The sequence below is a fragment of the Gastrolobium bilobum genome, unplaced genomic scaffold, assembly GCF_033153095.1.
Source record: "Gastrolobium bilobum isolate Gb01-03AN ecotype WA unplaced genomic scaffold, APGP_CSIRO_Gbil_v1 utg12850, whole genome shotgun sequence".
Classification (NCBI taxonomy): Eukaryota; Viridiplantae; Streptophyta; class Magnoliopsida; order Fabales; family Fabaceae; genus Gastrolobium; species Gastrolobium bilobum.
This window is the reverse complement of record NW_026897757.1, coordinates 313,439-333,322: the sequence shown is the minus strand read 5'-3', so window position 1 is coordinate 333,322 and position 19,884 is coordinate 313,439. Positions and strand designations below refer to the sequence as shown.

The 19,884-nt window shown below is 34.5% G+C and overlaps 1 protein-coding gene across 1 annotated transcript; it reads right to left on the bottom strand.

Moving 5' to 3' along the window:
- Positions 1–2,005: 2,005 nt before the first annotated feature.
- On the bottom strand, positions 2,006–5,053 carry LOC133309975 (probable inactive poly [ADP-ribose] polymerase SRO5). The gene is made up of 5 exons (XM_061510849.1): positions 4,566–5,053; positions 4,233–4,471; positions 3,997–4,130; positions 3,811–3,906; positions 2,006–2,336 (listed from the first exon to the last, which is right to left on the bottom strand). Exons 1-5 carry the CDS (start codon positions 5,000–5,002, stop codon positions 2,304–2,306), a joined length of 939 nt encoding a protein of 312 aa, XP_061366833.1. The 5' UTR covers positions 5,003–5,053; the 3' UTR covers positions 2,006–2,303.
- Between the last annotated feature and the right edge of the window lie 14,831 nt (positions 5,054–19,884).

Here is a 19,884-nt window from a genome sequence, read left to right as displayed (position 1 = left end):
CAAATCTAAAGATGATGTAATAATACACAATAGATTAATTATATGTATCTTAATGCAAAACAACCTCATAGGTCAGAAACAGCCATAGAGCTTGTGATTAAACTAATTAACGACGGCGGCCACTTGATTTTGAAGGCGGTGTTCAAATCGATTGGATAGAACTAGCGAACACACCATCGTGAGTCTTGACCATGGATTAAAGCAAATCTAAAACGATATTCTCGGGCCTGTTTGCAAATAATCGTGGGGCTGCTCATACCTATTGTTTTAGGGTCATAATGATCGAGACCTAGAGAAATATCCTTTTTAATAAATTCTTTAAAGAAACTTAGCTCTCCTATCTTACTTTTCTCATTATCTTACATTTAATCCACTTCTTAAATTACCAAATCACGTAAAGTTTTGTATTATTCACATGAATAATATCGTTTTTTTTTTCATTTACAATAAGAAGATTTATCTGGATAAAATACAGGCCAACCAAAGGATTAAAATCCAAAGATTAAAGCTCAAACACATAAGATCTGAACAATGCGCGATATCCACATCGCGCATCATTGAACGTGATGGCTTCATCGCGCCCAAACCGCCTTAAACATGACTTCAGAGTTAAGGAAGTGATCAATAATACGAATAAAGAGCCACTGCGTCATGGAAACCAATACACAAAAGACAGATTCAACTTGCCATCACTCTACCCAGATAGCTTGGCACAATAGTGATAAGGCCAGAAAGGTACCAGCTGAACCTGCAGCCCATAAACAGTCAATCAGAAGACATACTGTCTACCAAAGGCGACATCAGATTCACTATATAAACAAAGGGAACATACCCAGATATGATAAACTAATTAAGTAAGAATATCACATAAGCCTGACTTTGATACTCACTTGAGCATCAGAGTGTCAGTGCAGGTACCCACCCCAGTCAGGCTCATCGCGCCAAAGTAGAATCATATCCATCTCACTACAAACAGCCAACAACAATCCAAGAAGCAGATAATCCAACTCAAGTCTTCTCTCATCAACTGTGTATGATTGGGCCCGATACACATTGACCAGCCCATATTGTATTGGTCCGATTATAGTTACTGAAAGATGTGTTGAGATATATAAAATCATAAATGTAACCTTACCCAACAACTTAATCTTTTGAGTTGAATTGGTTCTTTACATGGTATCAGAGCCTCGTGTCCCGGGTTCGATCCTAGCCGCCTCCCACTTTCTTTCAGGTGGAATTTCTTTGTTCGCACAAGTAGGTGGGCCTGTGCATTATCCACTCTTCAAGCTCAGTGGGCTCTCGTGTGAGGGGACGTGTTAAGATATATAAAATTATTAATGTAACTTCACCCAACAGCTTTAGCTTTTAGGTTGAATTGGTTCTTTACAAGATGAATGGTATGTTTGAATTTTATTTTCAAAAAGGTTTCTTAATTTTTAGAACAAAAAAATTAAAAAAAAACATGTTTAATAATGCTTATTTTGTAAAAATAATTAAAATTATAACTACTTTTAATTTTTAGAATCAAATTTTAAAACATATTGAGTTATTTTTCTTTTGTATTTTTACTTTTAACTTTCAAAATAAAATAAAAAACACGAAAAATAACTATTTCATTAACAATTCTACGAAATAACTTAAAAAAATAATAATCAGAACACAAGTTTCTTGAACGTTATGATAAGTCTAACGTGGGTAATTCATGTTTTGAATGATATTCGTTTCGCGAGTGATTTCGGTATGAGTAATTCTTAGCTTTAATCATATCCTGAGTCCTGACTTTGAATGAATTCTATTTTTTGTTTAACCAATTGACCTAATTGGCGAAGCAAACTGAATCAATCACGTTTGGTCATTTTGGATTTGTTTTTCTTCCCCAAACCGAACTTATCTGACCAGTGAACGCTCTAGTAGTTGCCCAAGTGCAAAGAAAATATATGAAATATAAATTACATTTAAATTTTGAAAGCCGGCAACTTAGAGTCAATATGTCCATCCCATTCGCTAGTATGTTATCCAACTAGTAATAGCAACAAATTGGAAAGAAAAAGTGATTCCTTCTGCTACACAACAATAAATATAAAAAAAAAAAAAAAAAAAACACGTATATCACCTAAAAAAAGTCTCCAAAGCTACGCTGCTTCTCATGCAGTGTTTGTAATTGGTTCTTTACAGTAATCATCAATGCAGGTTTGGTTAGTAAGAGAAGTATGTCACCTCCAATATTATATACTCTTCCTTTAATATTTAAAGAACTCATATGGACAATCATAACGTCCACTGGCTGTCCGGTTGCCATTCTTTCACCTTGTTTGCTTAAAGCTTGCAGGTATTTTCTGGAAGACAAACAAATTCACCAAGGTAGATTAGAAAACCTATACACTCCCAAATGAAACAAGAAGAGAAAAATGGAAACACATGAAAATATAGACCATAATGTCAAATGCATTAGAAAGTATAAAACTACACAAGTTTCCTACCAAAGATTTCTTTCTTCCTCTTCTTTTTTTTTTTAGGGGGGGGAATACAGTTTCTTACCAAAGATTGTACATAATATCTTACTCTTGCAATTCATTAGCCTATGACAGGCTAGCTCTTCTTGTTAACAGTAAAACTTGACACGATTCTTCATAAATCATAGGCATAAAGGAGACAACAGAATCAACTGGACCTAATCTGAACCTGCTATGGTGTCAATTTATGAATCAGCTTTATCTTTCTTCCTAGAGGGAGAGGTTTAACGCCAATTTTTTTTTTTTTTTTTAAATTATAGTAGAAGAAAAACTCATGTTCTCACTCCTGGAATAAACCACTCCTCGTTAAACCCAACTCGCAAAGGTAGGGGTGAGATTGTTTCCCGGTTTCAAAAAATCATAATCTTACTTCCAAGTTCCAACTCATCATTTAACAATAATGTCAAACTAATTCCAACAAGATCTCTGTTTTACTTAGAAACTAATTTCACTTCTAGGGTTTCCATAGTAATCTAGAAGTAGGAAGAACATTGAGCCACATTCACATCCAGCTTAGATCTTAGTCAAATTTCATATTTCCATGAATATCGATTCCCCATTTTTGATTTTCCAAATACAATGGAAGGTAAATTGACTGAACCCGACTGATTCAGTAGTAACCAGCAAAAATATGCACATCAATAAAAGCTATTAGGAGATATTGTTAATATTGATGTATATCATGTTGTAACCTGGAAATATTTGACTTTCAAATACGCAGTGGATAAGTTTTGATAGGATTCTCTCGGTTTGTTTTTAGTTTGTTTATCCTTGTTTAGATATGACTCTTCTCTCTAACAAACTCGCGTCTATTTATTGGACGCTCCATTATCAATGCAAAGCAACCTCCTTTGCCACAAGCTTAATAAAAGCACTTGGGAGAAAGGCAGAAAGCAATGTCAATTGGGTTTTATATATTCCTCTTATTTAGACAATTTTGCTTCTCCAGCATTTCAAGACCTAAATATCTTTACCTGAAGAAAAGTATAATCATGCTTTGTGATATCTGTTCCCCAACTCATATCATTAGTTCATAATTGTTCAAAAATAATTCTTAGGTACGTAGTGAATGCACAGCAATTTCAAAGATTTCAGAAAGCATACTGCAAGATATCTTGTCTTGGTGTAATTTGAACCATAACAGTATTTATAAATCAACAAGTTGAACAATTATTCTTTTTCCTGATCTACAAGGCCAGTATGTCTGATGTTTGTCACTTTGTAGTAAAAAAATGTCCCACAAATACATCCTTAAACTTAACGAAGATTAAAAACGCCAGAAAGAGATTAAACGTACCTTGGCTCTGAAAGATTTGATGACCCCAACCAGCAATTTGTCTCCTGCTATTAGTCTCACTTTTTGTATCAGTTCATGTCGGGATATCTTCTTCTCCTGTTAAACAGAGGAAGCTCAATAACGATTTCAGCTAAACTAAAAATAAGCTAATGCATCAAACCCCATAAGCAAGTCAGAAGCACTTACTCTATAATCTTTCTGAAACTTGGAAATGAGGGCAATATCACGCTGAGGCAAAATCTTGGAAAGCACGGACATTAGAGTCGGGAATGGCATCCAAGGAGAAGATGGTCTCAAAGGTTTCTCGATCTCCACATCCCCTACAGAATTTAACACAAGCAGAATTTAAAAAATGACATCATGATAAGCAAAATTAGCAAATAAAACCCGCAGATGAACATGAACATGTCCAAAGTCCAAACCTTTGAAGGAAGGAAGCCTGAAACTCAAGACATACTCGGGCAAGACATGAGTGTTGATCCTGTTACTCCAAATAATATACTCCTTGGGAGCTGAAACACTGTCCACGCCAGAATCATACTCTTCAGAACTCGGATGGCATTGCTGGGAACCACGAGGCACAAGCTCCGTCCTCCCCAAGATAACCCGACACAGCAACAAATGCCTCAAGCCCTCTTTGTCAACAACAGAGCTCTTTACACTGCCCCCCACAAAACAAACACAAGAAAATAATTTCACAAACTCATAAAACAACAGTAAAAAAATTAAATTAAATTCAAAATTAAAAATGATACCTTTCAAGTGGAGAATTATCTGGAGAGAGACGGAGTCTGTTATTATTCAAAGGACCAAAACCGTGTTGAATGATGTCGGCTATCTCTTCCGTACCCGAAGCACCGTACCAAGCATGTTTCACATTCGCATTCCCATCGCGCAATCTTGCCACCGCACGCGCGAATATTTGAAATGACTGAACACGCGCTTGGGCCATGACGGTAGAACAAGCATTCTTGTGAATCGCGACCACCTCGGTTTTCAACCCGAGCGACCCCAAGCCCCGAACGAATCTGCGCCTAATGAGGTCCGTTTCACCACCTTCGTCCAGCCTAACAAACCTTTCTTCAAACACGTGGCGGTCCACCGCCTCACCGCCGGAAACACAACTCTCACAATCGGAAACAATCGATTCCGACAATCTCTCCGACGAATCGTAAATAATCGCTCGCTCCATAATGGCAAACCGACTTTTATTGAGGGAAAAAGAAAAAGAAAATAAAATAAAAAGAATGAAAGAATTCGGAGAGACGAAAAGAACTAAGGACGAGAGAATTAGTGCAAGTTCATTTAACAGAAACAGAAACAGAAAACTTGGGGTGAAAGAAAAGGGAGGGAGGGTTTTAAGGGATGCGAAGCGTTTTAAGGGAAACGGGAACCGCCGTAGGAAGAGAAATAGGAATGAATTTGTGAGAGGCGGTTGAGGAAATGGTAGGCGCTAAGCAACAACGGATTTGAATTGAACAACCCTATTGTCATGTACTGGTGAAAATTACGTTTTTGTTCATTTGGGAACAGACGTGGAGCCTTGGGCGATAAGGCAAAGCGTCAAACTTTGCAACGATTTTTAATTACTTGTGCCGCACAGGTTCCTATTTTTAATTATATTTATATCTCATGTGCGTCGGTTTTTAATTGTGGCATGCCAATTGGGTGTCAATGCGTTTTCTCATCTGTGATACCATTTATGGAAATATCTACATATTCTATTGGAGCCCCTTTTTTTTGTTTTCTTGTCCCTGTTAAAACCATGTTCGCCGTGCCTGATGATTTGAAAGCTGTTTTTTTTTTTTTTTATTATAATTTAATATTTTAAATCAATTTCTTTAAGCGTATTTAAATCTCTTAAATGATATTTGGTGTATAGTGTAGGATAAAGCATAGTATATAAAGTTTGATTGTATAAGGCCTGATAATATAAGGTCTGGTTGTATAAGACATGATTCAATTTTAATACTAGCCAGCATTTGGCATAGTATTTTATAAAATAATATGTTGTATAAGATAATATCATCTAGTATTTGATAATGCACTGTATAATACTAAATGAGATAAAAAAAATATTTTTAATAAAAATATCCTTTAATAAAGAATTTATATAATTCTTAAAAAATGTCATATGATATTAATTTTTATAAAAAATTATTGATCACTGTATCCAAAAAAATAAATAAATAAAAATAAAAATAAGAATATCTAATATTTTAAAAATTAATATATTAAAAAATTAATTTTTATTTTAATATTTAGTATTAAAATAATATATTAATTCTTGAGAATTGTACTAGTCAACGATGTTAATACATCAACCCTTATCAAGCTTAATCTCTCTCCCTTAGGCCAGATTAAGTTATACATTATTTTAATGTATTAAAGTATTCTCTTATATAAGCTTATATTATATTTTGGTTACATCAAATAACTAAAAATGTCATAATGTATAATATAAACTTAATATCAGGCCTTATACGTCACACCCCGTTCTATATTTTATAAGCAATGATACGTGTTATTTTTATATTTTTTTAAAAATTATGTATACCATTATATATATATATATATATATATATATCCATATAATGTAACTGAAAGCTATCAATGATAAATAATTTTGCGATCCCTATCATGAAGTATGACTTATGTATTACAAGTTAATAGTTATAAAAATGATAATTTTTTTTTTTTGAATTACACTTAGAAAATTGTAAATTGCAAAAATATAATCACAATAAAATAATAATAATTTATAGAGTACTTTTTTATAAATAAAAAATGATTCGGTACAACAGCAAAAAATAAAAAAAGATTGATTAGTATAAATTTGTAAAGAAAAAATCATGTATATTTTAGTAAACACACATTAGCAGCTACTAATTTTTAGGGGAAGCAAAAGAAAACAAACTCTAATATGGTACGTGGACATGAGTTTTGATGTCGTGTCTAAACGGAAAGATGGAGCGAGGAAAATTAAGGGCTATAGTCCTCTTTCACTTTTAAAAAAATCACAATTGATATTGTACGTGCGATAAGTTATTTTTATATCTATTTTACCTATCACTCTTTCAAATTTAAAGGTTCGCTTTGAATTTGATATTTTAGATTTATGATTTTGGTTAGACGTAAAAATGTTAGCTTGAATTCTTCAGTTTACCGTCTAACGTTCATGAAGTTCTGTTTGGAGCATCTGATAAAGAATATAGGATAGAATAACTTATCATATCTTACTTTTTTCTCTTGTTTGGTGGGTCAATAGAATATGATTAGCTTATCCTATAATCTTATTTTATTCTATCCATGATTTCTTATCTTACGAGGGGAGTTGGGTTAGGATTCAATAGGATAGGATATCAATATTGGATACCCAATATATCCCCGCGCTACCCAATGTATTCTTACACTACCCAATATATTTGTATTTATTGTATTATATTTTGTTTTTTGTTTTTTTTTTTTCTCTTTTTACATAATCTTATCATATTGGCAATCAGGTGTTCATCAAACACAGAACATGATATCAGCTTATCAGCCTCATATCATATCCTACTCTTATTAGCCCCATATCATATCCTACCCTTATCCTATCATGTTCATGAAACGAATTGTCTCGAGGAGGAGCAATAGGATAAGTTACGGAATTTTTACTTCGTAGCCGTGACATAAGAAAGAAAGACTTTGAAGTAAAATCAAGGCAGATTGAAATGACTTAAGGGAGCGTTTGGTACGAGAGAAATTTTTTTTTATCCAGGAAATAATTATTACTGAAATGTAGTGAGAAATATATTTTACTGGAATGTTAATAAAAAGTTGTTTGGTAGACTCATATTTTCTCAGGAAAATTAAGTTAATTTTACTGAGTTTGTGTTTGGTTGGTTATGAAATATTAGTGGGAATGTGGGGTTATTTTACCAAAATAACCCCCCACATTTTATCATTTGTCCGTACTTCCTCCATGAATGATTATCATCGGTGGTGTGGGAGAGTATGGTTCTTGTCTGTGCACCTTTCCTGCGCGCACAACAACAATTTTGGAGAGGAAGTGAACTAAAAATATGTAACTGAAGTAAAACAGAAGATTCATCAGAAAAGAGGATAAATAAAAGATAACCTTCTTTGATAGCAACCTCTCCTTTTATTTCTGTATTGTTCCTTCGTTGTCAGTTACGAGCACAGAGAACGGAGGGACCAATCGCAGAACCACAACTCACAAACTCCATTTGTTCATACATAGTACACTCCACCATCTATGAGGTCAATTCTCTCTTAACCATTTATTCACAGATCGTACAATCAAGAAGGATATTGTGGTCCATTTTTTCGTGCTTCATTTTTTTCTTCCCCGGGCAACAACCAATCCCACACTATCGATGGACAACCAGAGTTGCTGATCGTACAGAATTTGTCACATAAAAACAAAAAGTCAGATAATATTTTACCCAGGAAACTTGACACTTTTTCGGTGCCAAACATGACTTTTCTCCATTCCCAATGTTGTTTTTCTTGGAATCCAAATAAAATCAGCGTACCAAACGCCCCCTAATAGTCATACGCTTGGGTTTTAGTGTCTTCTTAGAACAAGACCTTAAGGGGTGTTTGGTAGGAAGAAAAAAAAAATTGCCCAGGATTTTTCTGAAGTTGCCCAGTCAACTGAGTGTGGGAACAAAAAATTTACCCATGTAACTTGGTTGCCCCGTCAAACAGATGCAAGAAAGCAACAAATGTACTGTGCAATTTGACCACTTCACATGGTATTTTCATAAAACCAGATAAATAGCAAAAAGTAGATGAACATTGTGACAATACTACTCAATTTTCGTAGTGATATTTTAGTTAACCAAACAACTTTTTTTAATTTTTTTTACCAAATTTACTTTTTCACTTTTTTCCTAGTAATTACATTTCTTTAGTTAAATTTTTTTTTTCCTCTACCAAACGCCCCCTTAAATCTATTAAGCGAAGTTACCAACCATAAAAATGCAAGGCCTTGAGGCAAGGAAGAAATATTGTGTTAACTAGCTTGTTTTTGTTTTTTTTTTTAAGCATTTCTTTATCTTGTATGCTATTCTTTCACTTGTTTCTCTCTCTTTCATAATAAGTTTTTCTTTACTATATAAAAAAAAGGATTTTATATATGTCATATTATAAAAAACTTGTAGTGTCATATCACTTTAATACATTTGATGTGAGTCCCACTCAAAAAGAAAGAAGATAAAAAAAAAAAAACAAAGTGAGGCCATTACTTTTTGTGAGAGTAACATGATATTACAAATTTCCTAGAGCATGCTATATATAAAAGGGAAAAGTGTGTATAATTTTGAAGGATGTAAAGTTGTGTCATTTTAAGAGAGAGAAAGAGATAGATAAAGGAGGAGAGAGAGTTGACAAAAAAAATAAAGTTGTGGGTCCCACCTCTTTGTGAGAGTGAAATGATGTAAGTTGTGTAATTTAGATGTATAGACACTTTTCCCTATATAAAATCCTAAAAAAAAATACAATGAATGTGATTGCTTGTTTTATTTGATTAAGTATAGCTTACTTGTCTTGACGTAATGCCTAACATGTGAGATTCGAAGGATTTTGACAAATTTATCAAGAGTCCCCCCTCTTTTTAGACTTTCATTCTTTGAGTTAGGTATTTAGTTGCTTAATGTGACCTAAGAGCATATGCCCTTTTGCTATCTAAAAATTACAGTAGTGGATTGTCCAAAATCTAATCCAAACAAAGCACATATTAACTAGTAGGAGTGTTAATTTGGGTTTGATGTATTTAGCCCTATAATTTCTTCAAGCCAGACCCAAAATTTTATATGTCTGTTTTGTTTGAGTTGGTGTACTGGAAAAAGTTAGTGCAAATAGATCAACACATTTAGCTTGCAATGAACTTTTAAGACCCGCCATCGATTTTTTGGCTGGACCGATGAGGACGTAGGCCCAAATGGACCAGCCCTTAATAATTTTATTGAATCCCAAATTTTAATAGGATAATACATAATACTATTCACATTGCACATAATACTCATTAGTATAAACTATTTAATGCTATGAAAATTAATATTAATTTATCAATAAATTTTTTTTATATTATTATACATTGTAATACTTCAGAACTTTTCCACACAGATTTACATGTAATTAAGCGAATCTTCATATTCGTTAAATTTCTTTCTGTTACTTGAAATATTCTTTATATAATATAATTAATTATCCATTCTCATTTTGTCTGTATATACCCAAAAATATTTATAGGTCCATTAAAAATAATGCTAAACGTTAAAATCAATTATAAATTGAATATGTTCCGAATTAGACTAGTATGAACCGTTCGAATATCTTCAAAATCAAATATAATTTGTACTGTACTTTGACCGTTAAACATTTGTCTACATACAGTTTGAAACGATGCAATTAACTCTACGAATTTCACTTTTCCGCGAAAAATTAAAATTCCCACCTTATTTATGGGGTTGTTCACTTAAATTTAGTTTGTCTCAAAAGGTTAGGAGAGGATAACTTGAGTCTTTTTTTGGCATATTGTTCAGTTGTGTTGAGTGAACCTTCATTGGCTCATTCATTTATATTTTCATTGCTCTCTTTTTTTTTTGCCATCTACTAATGTCATAATAAATTCCAACATATATTTGATGGTTTACTTAATTGAGTATTTTTGACATAAAGTTCGAAATCATTAGATCAATAAATCATTACTTAAAATCCATTGGGTGATCAACTATCCACCCAATAACAAAATTTACTAAATATAACCTATTTAAAATCAATAAAAAAAATTGGATGGATTGGATTAATTTTTTATATGATTGGTCCAGATAGATAACTGGCCAATGATCGGGCGGAATTAAATTTTTACATAATTGAAAATCAAGATCGACTTTTAAATCATTTCATAAGAATTTGCTTTCACGTTATTTGAGGGATTTTGTCCCAACATTTAGGAGATGAAATAGGATAATAATGAATTAGATTTCTTAATTAGCCATGGAACGAGAAAGAAACTTTGTTAGAAGTAAAATCATGATCGATGAAAATGATTTATGGTCATATGCTTCAGATTTAGTGTAGAACAAGAATACCTTCGAGTCAGTTACTAATCATAAAAATGCGATACAAGGCCTTGAGGCAGGGAGGAAATGGTGTGTTAATCAGCTCGTTTGGGTTATTTACTTTTTCTTTTTCCTACTTTTTTCGGAGGATTTCTTTATCTTGTACTCATTTCTCTCTTCTTCACAATAAATTTCCGTTTTCTATTTATAAAAGCTATAAATTTAGGATTTTATAAGAGTTATATTGTAGAAAAAGTGATTGTGTAATGTTATAGAGATTCGTTTTTTCTTCAAAAAGTGTGGACCCCACAAAATGTTGTGTGTGTAGAAAAATTTGTTGTGTCATGTTAAATGACAAATACAAACCCCATAAATTTATTATAGCTTGTCTCGGCGTAACGCCTAAGATGTGAGGTTCGAAAGATTTTGACAAATTTGTTAAGAGTTGTGTCTTATATGCTGAAACATTTTAGCGAGAAAGCAAAATGTTTGCTATTTTTTCTTTATAGACTTTCATTCTTTGAACTAGGTATATAGTTAATTGTTTAATGTGACCTATGAGAATATGCCTTCTTGCAATCTAAATATTACAATTGTGGATGTCCAAAATCAAATACAAACAAACCACGTATTAATTAGTAGGAGTGTTATCTTTTGTTTTTTTTTTTTTTATAACCTGGAGGTATCCCTATTCAACCTCTTTTGGTCACCTTGTCCTCAGGGTACGACCTTGCAGGCCAGTTCCTCATTAGAAAAGCGGGTGTATTGAGCTTTGCTATCAGAGAAAGAATGAGATTAATCCCCTCATTCAAAGAGGGAGACACATCCTCTGACCCCCAAAGAAATTATCTTTTGTTTTTAGTACAAGTGTTATTTTGGATTTGATGTATTTGGCCCTATAATTTCTTTAAGCCTGACCCAAATGTTTGATATGCGGCCATTGATTTAGGCTGGACCGATGAGGAAGTAGGCCCAAATGAACCAGCCCTTAGTAATTTATTGAATCCAAAATTTTAATAGGATAATGATAATACATAATACTATTCACATCTATTTATTAAATAATTAAAACACACTTATTTAAGGATAAATTAATTTATTATTATAATCCCTTAAAAAATATAAACGAATTGTCTACAATATAAATTACGTAAGCTAACTCAGTCAATAATAAACAAATCATTACTTTTAATTAAATAATTACATAAATCTTCATGTTACGTGATCATATATATACTGTTGATTAATTTTCATTTAGTGTAAATATGATTTATATAAGTATTTTTTTCATTGAAGAATGGCATATGTAATTCTTATATTTTTTAATGTTTATTTTTATTTTTATTTTTTTAATTTAAATATGTATATCTTCGTTTTAAATTTTAAACATATTCTCTATTTTAATTTATTTTCTTTTTCAAATTCAAAATAAACTTTTTGAAAAACCCTACACATTGTACACAATACTCATTCTTATAAAATATTTAATGTTTTGAAAATTAATATTAATTTATCAATAGACCGATTTCATATTATTATACATTAAATATTAATGTTTTACATTAGATCCTTTCCACGCAAATTTACATATAATTAAGCGACTCTGCATATTCACTACATATCTTTTTGTTACTTGAAATATTCTTTAAAGAATATTTCAAGTAACAAAAAGATATGTAGTGAATATTTCAAGTAACAAATTTGTATAACATCAAATTAATTATCCATTCTCATTTTGACTGTTTATACCTTAATTTTTATAGGTAGTTTAAAAAAATAAAATCCTAAACGTTAAAACCAAATGTTAATTGTACCTTAATAGTTAAACTTTTGCCTAAACACATCATGCAATTTACTCCACGAATTTCTCTCTTCTGTGTAAAATTAAAATTCCAATCTGTTGTAAAATAAGGAGAGAAGATATAAAGATGAGGATTTACCCTCAGTTATACTAAAAAAGATGAGGATTTAGACAGAGATATCAAAACAACTAGAATATACTTATCAAAGTTTAGTTGTTCTGGAACTATTTATACTAGCTCCTTCCTTTTATTTTTTATCTTCATCTTCAAAAGTATACATGTCTTTTTTGTTTTTCGGTGGTTTAAGAATACATATCTTTATATAGGAATAAGGGAGAACAAATTACACATGTATTATTAGATATTAGGTATAAGGGTAATTTAGTATTTTAATGATATTTTAGATCTCTTTCTTTTCTGTTATGTTCTTCTATATAAGAGCTCACATATTGTACAAATGAATTATCTAATCAATGAAATCAACATTTTACATTTTCTCTCTTTTACCTTCTAATATGTATGTACAGTTAATTCCTAAGGAATTTGATTTTGATAATTTGTATTAGTTTTCTTTATCTTTCTCTAAATCTTGATCTTTTTATCTTCTCTCCTTACAACAAGTTCCAGAAGAGTGAAGCTGATGCCAAACGCGGGAAAATCTTTGAGGGAACAAATAGGGTCGGAGACTTGGTAGGGTGGGTCCTTAAAGGATTCAATCTCGCAGCAAAATAACAGGAACACTAATGATTATGGCTAAGCTAAGGCTCGTTATAGATAACAAATCAGGAGACAAAAGCAAACAACCAACATGACACATAAGGCTAAAATAGAATATATTGGTGCTGGATAAAGATCCTGTCTAGTGTCCAACCACTGTCCCATAGATTCGTCTATTAAAAAAAAGTAAAGTAAAATAAAATAAAATAAAATCTTTGTTCGAATTCGAAATTTATTTCAGAGCTTTTTCATTCAGCTTGAGGTTAGTTTATCCATTTCCCTGCGCCGCAGTCACCGTTGGCACTTAGTAGTGTCGCGCATGCGCATATCATTTAAATTATAAATATCACGTAACGCAAAATTCATTTGCATATCCTACGGTGAGGGTAAGTCATATATGATCAGCACATGCACTAAAAGATCCAGATACGTAATCTCTTTACATGAATAAATAAGACAATTTGAATGATTTATAGATCTTTACATGAATAACAGGATAAGACAATCTGAATGATTTATAGATCTGGGTTTTCTGCATGCTGAGGGATCTAGAGTTATATATATATATATATATATATATATATATATTTATATATATATATATATATGGGGCAGGATATTCTTACACTGGTGTAAGAGTTAAAAGTTTTACACTCAATCTTAACCATTGATCCACTTGTATCTAATGGCTCACATTACTAAAAAAATTAGAGCTCTTAGATATAAGTGGGATCAACGGACAAGATTAAGAGTGTAACTTACACTGGTGTAAAATGATCCTGACCCTATATATATATATATATATATATATATATATATATATATATATATATATATAATGGGGCAGGATATTCTTACACTGGTGTAAGAATTAGAAGTCTTACACTCAATCTTGACCATTGATCCACTTGTATCCAATGACTCACATTACTAAAAAATTTGAGCCCTTAGATATAAATAGGATCAGTGGACAAGATTAAGAGTGTAACTTACACTGGTGTAAAATGATTCTAACCCATAATATATATATATATATATATATATATATATATATATATATATATATATAGGGATAAATAAGAATCATGTTGTAGGTAAAAAATTGATGTCATGCAATCACTATAGACAAGAAAAAGTCATCGAACACAGTGCCTCTTCATCTTTTATTATTATTATTTAACTTATCACTTATTTTGTAGGAATTTTTTTTTTGACCCTGTCATATGACAAAACCAAAGCCCATGTATATATATATATATGGAAAAAATATTTCTACAGCCACTTTAGATAAGATTATGTACAACTATCATTTTATACAACCTATATATATATATATATATATATATATATATGGGATAGGATCCGTTTACAAACATTTTTTGCAAATTACACTAAGTACAACCGGTCGTACACTGCATGATTAAAGTATGATCCGGTCGTACTTAGTGTAGTTTGTAAATATAACCTGCCTATATATATATATATATATATATATATATATATATATATATATATATATATGGGTTTTATAAGAGTTATGTTGTAGGAAAAATGATTGTGTAATGTTATAGAGATTCGTTTTGCGTGCCTTAGTTTTTTTTTTTTGCTTCAAAAAGTGCAGGCCCCACAAAATGTGTGGGTATAAACTTTTTTGTGTCATGTTACATGATGAATGCAAACCCCATATATATATATATATATATATATATATATATATATATATATTTTATAATTCTCATGTATGTTGAATGAGAATTGAAATCTTATGTTATAGAGATAAAAAACATATGAGACTCCTATGTTAGAAAAAATTATATCTAGAACCCATGTCAGCACGGAAATCAAAAGGTATGTTAAAAAATTTTAATTCTCATATTGAATTAGAATTACAAAACTCATATATATATATGAGGAATACTTTTCTCCGGTTACAGGAAGAAAAGTATTCTCCTACCAAGAGACATGCAAAATTTTAAATGCTTTTTTTTCTATTTTTTAAAATAAAAACGTGGTGGGCTCCATGCATTCTTCTGTACACAAGAAACAAGATTATTATAATGTGACAGGAGAATTTATTACCCCTATATATATAAGATCCTTTGATATCGGTGTCAATTTTTGAAATTTGACATTAAATCCTAACTTTTAATTTTTGTCAATTATTGAAAATTAAATTTATTAATTAATATTAATTTTCAATAAATAATAACTATTTATTTACAGAAATCAACGAATAGAATTTGATATAAAATTTTAAAATCTCACATCAATATCAAAACATCATGTCATGATGCGTGTTATTAAGAACTCTCGTGGTGGGGGCTGATCCTTGGGATTTGTGTTATGCAGGAGAATACAATAGAAGAAGAGAACGACCAAGAAATAGAACAGATGGACTCAGATGGGTATGGGTTGGGCCATCAACCAAGCCCAACAAATAGGTGGTCTAAGAGGAATAAGGTTAAACCAAAATGGATGAGGGACTTTCACATGTAACAGAATAGGGTATGCGTAGGAAAGGTGTGAGGATTTACTGATAGGCAAGTTGTTAGCCTTGGGGGGAATCTGTGGTGAAATTGGTTATGTGAGTGTGTGAGATAGTGGTGCTGAGAGTTGTTTTTCTGTTATGGAGAGAGAGTGCTAGGATATAAAGCTATGTAACCTTTCCTTTAATGGGTTAAGCAAATTTTAATTCAGAACCTTATGGTTTAGGAGGTTTATCTCCCCTCGAAGTGAGATATTATTGTCCCTTCTTATCAATTTGGTGCTTTCATTGAGCCATTTCACCATGACCGGCCACCCCACTTCCTCCGAGAACAATGATTCCACTCTCGCTAAGCTCTTGCAGTCGCAGTTGGCCCTTCAGCAGGAGCTCAGAGCCATGGCTGAAAAGGTTTCATCCTTGGAGGCTAAAACAGTGGCTCCTGTTTTCCATGCTTCGAACTCCGCCTCCGCCTCCCACACCTCGTCCATCCCTACAGAAATCAGAGCAGCCACCATCAAGTTGGATGTCCCTCGCTTTGATGGCACAGATCCGCTCGGATGGATTTTTAAGATTACACAGTTCTTCGAATTTCATGGCACTCCTGAGATTCAACGACCTCGGATTGCTTCCTTCTACATGGAAGGGGAAGCACTCGGCTGGTATCAATGGATGTTCGCTAACGGACAGATTACTTCCTGGCAGGCTATGCTCCACGCCTTGGAGCTCCATTTTTCCCCATCTCAATATGACGACCCCAAAGGCGATTTGATGAAATTGCTCCAAACGGCGTCTGTTCGAGAATACCAATCTCAGTTTGAGATTTTGGCCAACTGCTGTATTGGCTTACCACCTCCCTACCTCCTCAGTTGTTTTATCTCCGGTCTCAAACCTGAGATTCGCCGCGATGTTCAGGCGCTGCAACCGATGTCTCTAGCGCAGGCCATCAGACTGGCTCGTCTTCAAGAAGACAAGCAGCACGACCACAAAAACATGCCTCGCTCTCGGTATCCATTTTCCTCTTCGTTTTCTTCGGGAGGAACTAACCGTGCTCCGCTGATTCAGGCCTCCGTTCCTCCGAGTCCGTCTGCCACGCCGGCCAAACCACCAGGTACCGATTCAAAGGTCCCATTTAATTCAAAGACGCAGATTAAACGTCTTTCCCCAGAAGAACTGCAAGTCCGCCGTGACAAAGGGTTATGTTACTACTGTGATGACAAATATCACAGGAATCATCGGTGCAAACGCACGTTTATGATTTTAATAGCATCCCCTGAGATGGAGGATTCAGGTGACATGCATCAACTGCTGTTAGAGGAATCGGGTGTTCCCACGGGCCCAGACCCAACTGTCCCTTGTGCTCACAAAGACGAGGCTGCTCAGATCAGTTTCCACGCTTTTTTGGGTCACTTTGTACCTTAAACCCTTCGTGTGCTGGGCAAAATTGGTAAGTCCCAACTATCCATTCTCATTGATAGTGGGAGTACCCACAACTTCATCCAACCTCGCATTGCTAAGTTTCTGGGCCTCGACGTACAAAAGGCCCAAGGATTTCAGGTTTTGGTAGGTAATGGTGATGAATTGGACTATTCCACATGGTGTCAACAAGTTAGTTTGCTCATTGGGGACCACAAGTTTGAGGTGGATGTGTACCTACTACCGATTTCTGGGGCTGATCTAGTTATGGGGGTCCAATGGCTCAAGACACTTGGTCTCATTCTTACTGACTATGATACTCTCACTATGAAATTTGTGAGAAATGGTAAGGTCATCACAATACACGGCAACCCAATAGCAGCAGCCCAAGATGTATTCGTGGCCCAAATGCGGCGAATGCTCTCAACCCAATCCATTTCAGAAATGTTCCACCTCCAAGTCTTGCCCTCACCACAGCAGCCACCCCCTCCTTCACCTATTCTAGAGGTTATCGAAGAGTTGATCTCCAGATTTGCATGCCTCTTTGATGCACCATCTCAACTTCCACCCTCCAGATTAACGGATCACCACATCCCATTAATGGATGGAGCACAACCGGTCAACGTACGGCCATATCGTTACCCCTATTTTCAGAAACGAGAGATAGAACGGCTAACCTCTGAAATGCTAACGGCGGGGATAATCCAAGATAGTACAAGTCCTTTCTCCTCGCCAGTCTTACTTGTCCGGAAGAAAGATGGCTCATGGCGTTTCTGTACTGACTATCGCGCTCTCAACTCGATCACACAGCGTGACAGATTTCCCATTCCTTCCATCGACGAACTGATCGATGAGCTCCACGGCGCCTGCTACTTCTCGAAGCTGGACCTCCGCTCTGGGTATCATCAAATTCGCATGTACCCAGGTGATATCCCTAAAACTGCCTTTCGCACACACGAGGGTCATTTCGAGTATCTGGTTATGCCGTTCGGGCTGTGTAACGCCCCAGCTACGTTCCAATCCACAATGAACTCCTTGTTTAAACCATTTCTTCGTCGTTTTATCATTGTTTTTTTGACGATATTTTGGTTTTTAGTAAATCTATTGACGAGCATGTGTTACACTTGGAGGAGACATTCAACAAATTGCTGTGCCACCAGTTCTTTCTGAAACGCTCAAAATGCACGTTTGCTCAAAGCTCCTTGGAGTATCTCGGCCACATCATCTCCACTGCTGGAGTTGGGCCAGATCCTGAAAAAATTAATGCAATGCTTGCTTGGCCTACCCCTGCCTCACTCAAACAGTTACGTGGCTTTCTGGGGCTAACAGGGTTCTATCGTCGATTTGTTAAAGGTTACGCTTCCATTGCTTCTCCACTGACTGATCTACTCAAAAAGGATGCATTCATTTGGTCCACCTCTGCCCAAACAGCTTTTGATATGTTAAAATCCGCCATGACTCAATCTCCGGTGTTGGCTTTACCGGACTTTTCAGCACCTTTTACAATTGAGACGGATGCTTCTGGCACGGGCATGGGGGCAGTGCTTCTTCAAAATGGGCACCCACTGGGGTATTTCAGCAAGAAATTCTGTGCCAAAATGCAATCGGCATCTACTTATGTCCGTGAGTTACATGTGATTGTGGAAGCTGTTAAGAAGTGGCGTCACTATCTTTTGGGAAGACGTTTCGTTATCCACACTGATCAACGAAGTCTGAAAGAGCTTATGACCCAAACTATTCAGACACCGGACCAACATTATTACCTCTCCAAGTTACTCGGATACGATTATGAGATAGTCTATAAGCCTGGTCCTGAGAACAAAGTTGCTGATGCCCTTTCAAGGATGCATGAACCACTCTCCCACAATATGGCTTTGACAGTACCTCAGTTCGAGATCTTGGCTCGTCTCAAGGAGGAATATTTGTTAGATTCGGCGGCCTGTAAATTGTTACAGGAATTGGAAACAGATCCTCAATCACACTCGGGATTTTCTTTGGTAGAAGGATTGCTTTTTCATCAAGGGAGAATTTTTGTTAGCTCAAGCTCAGCCCTTAAGCATCTACTTCTGGAGGAGTTCCACGCTTCCCTTTTAGGTGGTCACATGGGAATCAAAAAAACTTATGCACGAATAGGTGCAAATTTTTTCTGGTTCGGTTTGCAAAAAGATGTCAGCAGCTTTGTACAGAGTTGCCTTACATGCCAGCAGATTAAGTCTCCTACCACTAAACCCAAAGGATTATTGCAGCCAATTCCATTGCCAAAGGAAGTATGGGAAGACATAGCTATGGACTTTATTGTAGGGCTTCCTTCTTTCCAAAATTATTCTGTCATTTTTGTGGTGGTGGATAGATTATCCAAGGCAGCTCATTTTGGCACTCTGCCGACCCAATTCACTGCAGTTAAAGTGGCGGAATTGTTCACCCACATGATCTGTCGTTTACATGGCATGCCCAAGAGTATTATTTCTGACAGGGACCCCATTTTCATGAGTCGGTTCTGGCAGGAATTATTTAAATTAAGTGGTACAAAACTTCGTATGTCTTCAGCTTATCACCCACAAAGTGACGACCAAACTGAAGTGCTCAA

What these genes read in the sequence shown, in the direction of transcription:
- LOC133309975 (XM_061510849.1), bottom strand. Translation starts at nt 5,002, where the DNA reads ATGGAGCGAGCGATTATTTACGATTCGTCGGAGAGATTGTCGGAATCG. An exon ending in AGTTTCAGAAAGATTATAGA is followed by an intron (nt 3,907 to 3,996) that starts GTAAGTGCTTCT and finishes TCTGTTTAACAG; the next exon opens with GAGAAGAAGATATCCCGACA. An exon ending in TCAAATCTTTCAGAGCCAAG is followed by an intron (nt 2,337 to 3,810) that starts GTACGTTTAATC and finishes TTTGTCTTCCAG; the next exon opens with AAAATACCTGCAAGCTTTAA.